General features: G+C 37.2%; 1 protein-coding gene across 1 annotated transcript; it reads left to right on the top strand.

Annotated features, from left to right (window-relative positions):
- Window positions 1–383: 383 nt before the first annotated feature.
- Window positions 384–2,249, top strand: LOC112029280 (benzyl alcohol O-benzoyltransferase). The gene is given in 3 exon segments (XM_024061969.2): window positions 384–919; window positions 1,045–1,567; window positions 1,570–2,249. Coding segments are annotated over 3 exon segments (1,377 nt in total). The 5' UTR covers window positions 384–463; the 3' UTR covers window positions 1,968–2,249.
- The last annotated feature ends 4,270 nt before the right edge of the window (window positions 2,250–6,519 follow it).

Below are 6,519 nucleotides of genomic sequence, written 5' to 3'. Positions count from 1 at the left end.
AGAAAGAGAGGAAAGTGCATAAATGGAAGAGCCCACATTTGATCAACTCTACTTTACTTCTCTGATCTCTCCACTTCCCTTCCTTCTCTCCTCTATCTAAACAGGCTCTAAATGAAACATTTTCAAAGTTGATGGCGGAGTTTGGGTGTAGGCACCAGACAATAATAATAAAAATTACTAAGAAAGCACATCATTTCTTATAGGATTTATTTTTCCAATGTCACTAAAAATAATGACTTCCCTTTACGTAGATGCATCTTGTTCAATTAGTTTATTGTTAGTGTACACTAGAATCGTTGACCAGAGAGTGGAGCAGATCAGCATCAACTGCTGCCAGTAAATGTATCCACACTTCTTTCTATTTTCTGGGGTTTTTTAAGCTCAACTTGGAAGATGCTTTAGAAAGAGAGGAAAGTGCATAAATGGAAGAGCTCACATTTGATCAATACCCGTTTTTGTAGCAATGGCAATAATGGCGCTATCACCCTCTTCTCTGGCCTTCACAGTGCAAAGGTGTGAACCAGAGCTGGTGATCCCAACCAAGCCCACTCCCCATGAGTTCAAACAACTTTCTGATTTAGATGACCAAGAAAGCTTTCGCTTTCAAATTGGGGTAATACAATTCTATAGGTGTGATCCATCTATGCATGGGAAAGACCCTGTGAAAATCATCAGAGAGGCACTTGCACAAGCACTTGTGTTTTACTATCCATTTGCAGGGAGGCTTAGAGAAGGACTTGGCCGAAAGCTTATCTTAGAATGTACTGGTGAGGGTGTCATCTTCATTGAGGCTGATGCCGATGTTACACTTGAACAGTTCGGTGATGCACTTTATCCTCCAATCCCATGTATGGACAAACTCCTCTATGATGTTCCAGGCTCAGGAGAGATCCTTCATTGCCCATTGTTGCTCATTCAGGTACTCATCTCTCTATCTCTGTCTTAAATTTTTTAAGCGCTGCTTCACATAATTTTCCTAAACACACAAAGGAATGACCTACATGCATGCTTAAGTTAATGGGGGGTTCTTTCGTTGTTTAACAGGTCACACGACTGAGGTGCGGGGGTTTTATCTTTGCCCTACGCCAAAACCATACCATTTGTGATGCAATTGGCATAGTTCAATTCATGAGTGCCATGGGTGAAATGGCTCGAGGTTATTGTACCCCTTCTATCCCCCCAGTTTGGCAAAGGGATCTTCTCAGTGCAAGGAACCCCCCAAGGGTGACATGCACACATCACCAATTCGATGAACTTCCTGATACAGATGACTATCCTCTCCAAAACATGGTCCCTTGTACTTTCTTCCTTGACTCAACCAAAGTAAATGCAATTCGTAAACATGTCCCTGGCCACTTGAACCAATGTTCTACATTTGATATGTTAACTGCTTGCATTTGGCGATGCAGTACAATAGCACTTAAGCCTGACCTAGATAGCCAGGTGCGTGTAATATTTCCTGTTAATGTGCGAGCCAAACTTAGCCCCTCGTTACCAACTGGGTATTATGGCAATGCTGTTGTATTTGCAGTGGCTATAACAATGGCTAGGAAGCTTTGTGATAACCCTTTGGATATGCAATAGAATTGGTAAAAACTGCAAAAGCTAATGTCACAATGGAGTACGTGCGGTCTTATACAGATTTGGTGGTGATTAAAGACAAACTTGATGTCAATAGGGTTCGGTGCTATTTACCAACAGATGTGACACGTGTGGGATTTGAAGAGGTGGACTTTGGGTGGGGTGAGGCTGTTTATGGTGGACCAGCCAATCTCTGGAATGGACCAGATCCTAAGCTAGCAGCCTCTTACACATTATTTAGCAATGGCAAAGGGAAGAATGGCATTGTGGTGTCAATCCTGCTACCAAATGTGACCCATGAAATATTCATGAAGGAGCTTGAGGGCACATTAAAAGGCCATGCAATTGGTGATTTGTCAACAACTCCTATTAAATCTTCCATGTAGTGTAGGATTGACATCCAGTATATGCCATAAGTTAAAAGTCAACTTTTTAACTTTCTTTTTTTTTCCTTAGTCAATGAATAAAAAAGTTAAAATGCTCTCCGATTTAAGGTTGAGAGAAAAATAGAATTTTTTTTTTTTGAACTTTTTAATTTCAATCTACCATGATTTATGGATCTCAATCTACCATGCTTTAGGGAGCAATTAATTAAAATGCGTCTATATTTTACTTGCTAAACTATTATGTGTCTAGTTTTAGATTAGTATTTTGTTTGCATCCATGAATAAGATCTGAATGATTGATAATGTTTTAAGTAATGTTATTTTATTTCTTAAATGAAATTATTTTCATTGCAACGATGTTGATGAATGTGAAGTAAAAATTTGAACTCTTTAGTATTAAATGAAGGAGAAAATGGAAGAGAAATAAAATATATAGTGTTTGATCACTGTGCACTTTGACGTGATGGTCACTTTACAAGTATAAATGCTAGTGGGGTTTGGGGGCAGGGGCGGGAGTTCAAGTCTCCAAGAGAGAGTTTCGTACACATATACACTTAAATTAAGTTTGAGTAAAATTTTTATCTTGTATATATATATATATATATATATAGTGTTTGAGAGTATCAATGAGCTTTTTTTACAATGGAATTTTTATGTATGGTTGCTTATATGTATATTTCAGGAAGCTCAAATTATCTACTATAAACTCACAAAGTTCGATCACATATACATTTTTTTTTTTTAACCAGCGCCTCTTGCACTGTTCATGAGACATGAACAGTGCATTAAGGCAAATAAACAGTAATCCAGCAGTAAACAGTAACTTTTTAATTATTTTTTAATTATTTTCAGTTTTCAGCAAAATAAACAGTATCCAAACATATCCTATATCTATCAAAAGGAGGATAAGTTCTTTAACAGCATATTTGACCACATCAAAGTTAATTATGGCAAAAAATTCCGTCCTCTTCATCTCTAAATATCTTATTAACTTTATTAGAAATTGAGAAAAAAGTAAATGACAATATGCTATGTTTCAAAAAAAAAAAAAAAAAAAAATTCATTAGCCATTACAGTGCTTACATGTTAAGGAAAGAGGACCATATGGCGGCAACTGAATTTAATATCTCCCACTTGGCCAACTAGACTGATATGTGTATGTTTATCTTTCAATAATATTAATACCCATTAACAAATCTGTTTAAGGAATTTTACACCCACAAATTCTAGTATGTCACATTAGCATATTATACATTAGTGAATTGGTACTGTCCCACACAATCACAAATTGATCACCAAAATCCATCTTCTCTTTCTTTCTCTTAGATTGGTTAACCACCATTTACTCCAAGCTCCACACCACACCAGTTATGATGGTGGCTCTTGAAGGGAATATATACGAAATTCCCAAATCTGTAAAATGCAAAAATAAAGAAAAATATGTGCTAACAGAAAAAACAATAACATAAGACAATATTTACTTGGTTCGGCAATTTGTCTATGTCCATGAAGTTGCATAGATTTTACTATTCACAGGGATTTCACAATTCACTAAGCCTAAAAAAATATCTCATTAAAAAACCGTAACACTTTTATTTCGGGTCAGGTTATTATCCGGATCAAACACAATTAGGCTCCACAAAACCCAATAGCTCCCACTCTCTCTCTCTCTCTGACCCAAACCTCAACTGAGTCTTCTCACTCCACCTCTCAATTTCTCTCTCCAAACCTAAAATTTGGTTCACTTTCTCTTCGACCTATTCTCTCCGACCTATTCTCTCCAAAGCCAAATCTGGTTCACCAGAATTTAAATGTTTATCTAATTAATCTAACATGTCATCTAGCATGAAAACAATATCAGTTTGTTAGATGATTCTAAGGAAGTGTTTTAGAAAGACAATGCCTTAATTCTTATACATTACTTAAAGAGAAGTTACACATTAAAGTGATTGTTGAGTTAAGTTACACATAACAAAGCTATTCGTTATCATGCTAATAGGGAGGGCAATTGTTTGGTCATGCTTTTGCTAGAAAAGCAGATTTAATTCGTGGAGTTTGGGTGCAGGCACGGGGCAATATTCTAGAAAATACGAGGAAAGCACATAGTCCTAAACTAAACATTATTTCATTTAGGATTTAATTTTCCAATGTCATTAAAAAATAATGACTTAATTCCCTTTAGGTAGTCTATGGTTATATATATACTATATAGCGTAAAATATCATCTTTTTCAATTAGTTTAGTGTTAGTGTGTACGAGAATCATTGACCAGAGTGTGGAGTAGATCGGCATCAACTGCTAGATGCTAAGAAATGTATCCACACTTCTTTCTATTTTCTGAGGTTTTTTAAGCTCAACTTGGAAGATGCTTTAGAAAGAGAGGAAAGTGCATAAGTGGAAGAGCTCACATTTGATCAATACCCGTTTTTGTAGCCATGGCAAGAATGGCGCTATCACCCTCTTCTCTGACCTTCACAATGCAAAGGTGTGAACCAGAGCTGGTGACCCCAACCAAGCCCACTCCCCATGAGTTGAAACAACTTTCTGATTTGGGTGACCAAGAATATTTTCGCTTTCAAATTGGGGTAATACAATTCTATAGGTGTGATCCATCTATGCATGGGAAAGACTGTTGGGGAAAAATCCTAGTCCCCTCTATGTCTATGTGTGAATTAAAATATATAATTACCAAGCAATAGCAATATTATGAAAACAAAAAAATTCCAGCAAGCACCACATAAACACAATCACACAAGAACACCAAATCTTACATGAAAAACCCTCTAGTGTAGAGGGAAAAACCACGGAGTAGCTCCGAAAAATATCCACTATTAAATAGAGATTACAACTATCAAGTTTATGCTAAACTTGAGTTCACAATAAATTGGACATACAACAAATAAATCTCAAGGAGTAAATACAATCTCACCACAAAGCCAGTAGCAAAATCTTCCTCTGAATACTCCAACTCTCCATGGTTGTAGCACTCAAAAACTCCATGAGAACTCCACCAATTTATCTTCTTTGTGTGAAACTTGAGCAAAGAAAAATGTCTCCTTTTTCTTTTTCACTCTCTCACACTCTCACTCTCTATCTCTTCATTCGGACTGCACCACCTAAAGCTCTCACTTGTGTTTTTCTCACAATGGCTGAATGGCTCTCTCTTGCTTTGTGTTTTTGCTCTCTCTTGAACTCACACACAATAGCCAAGAATAACACACTGCTTCAGCTCTCTAGGCCGAATAGCCTTTCTTTTCTTTTTCTTCTTTTCTCTTCAGCGTGTACAACACGCTTAGCTTCACTTCTCAATAGTCAGACCTTGCTTTTTGCTTCACCCAAATTTCTTTCTTCCTTTAGCTTGTTAAACATGCTTGAGTCAAGTCTCATGCAGAGGCAATGCTGACATGAAGACGTTTGGAACCAAGCTCATAAATGAGCTTTGACAAGGCAAGCAAGTGGGCTGGACCCATTAGGTGCCATGCACCCAACAATCTCCCCCTCCAGCCCACTATGGACGAGATCTTCAACCCCAACTCTTCAATTAGAATTCATGCCGGCCAACTCGGTACAAAGCTTTAGCTTTTCTCTTGACACAACCTTGGTCAACATGTCAACTGGATTTTCATTTGTGTGAATTTTCTCTAATTCAAATAATTGTTGTTCAACAACTAGTCTCAACCAATTGTATCTCACCTCAATGTGCTTCGAACGTGAATGGTACATAGAGTTTTTGCTTAAGTCTATAGCACTCTGACTATCACAATTAACTACATACCTATCTTGCTTTAAACCCAATTCTTGGAGAAACTGTTTCAACCAAAGCATCTCTTTACCTGCTTCATTAGCTGCAATGTACTTAGCTTCAGTTGTAGATAAGGCAACACACTTCTGCAATCTTGATTGCCATGATATAGCTCCCCCTGCAAAAGTAAATAAACACCCCGATGTAGATTTCCTACCATCAAGGTCACCTGCCCAATCTGCATCTACATAACCCTCAAAAATTGGTTTAGAATCAGCAAAAGTCAAGCATAATTTAGAACTACCTCTTAAATACCTGAAAATCCACTTCACTGCTTCCCAGTGATCTTTACCAAGATTAACCATGAACCTGCTAACAACACCAACTGCATGAGCAATATCTGGTCGTGTGCAAACCACAGCATACATCAAACTATCAACTGCTGAGAAATAAATAGTTGATGCTAAGTCTCCCTTCTCTTTCTTAGATGAAGAACAAGATTTCTTTCTTAGCTTGAAATGAGTACCAAGAGGTGTGCTAACTGGCTTGACATGCTTCATATTGAACCTTTCAAGAATCCGCTCAATATATTTCTCTTGTGATAACCATAGCTTCTTAGCTTTCCTGTCACGTAGAATCTGCATACCCAAAATTTGTCTTGCTGGACCCAAGTCTTTCATATCAAATGACTTGAACAAGTCCTTCAAATTTCCAATCACACTTGCATCTTGTCCTACTATCAACATATCATCTACATATAGCAGAAGAATAACAAATTTACCATAGGGAAATTTTCTGACATATACACAA

Source organism: Quercus suber, unplaced genomic scaffold, assembly GCF_002906115.3.
Source record: "Quercus suber isolate HL8 unplaced genomic scaffold, Cork oak 2.0 scaffold_442, whole genome shotgun sequence".
Classification (NCBI taxonomy): Eukaryota; Viridiplantae; Streptophyta; class Magnoliopsida; order Fagales; family Fagaceae; genus Quercus; species Quercus suber.
Note: the sequence above shows the minus strand (reverse complement) of the source record. Positions and strands in the feature narration are given on the sequence as shown.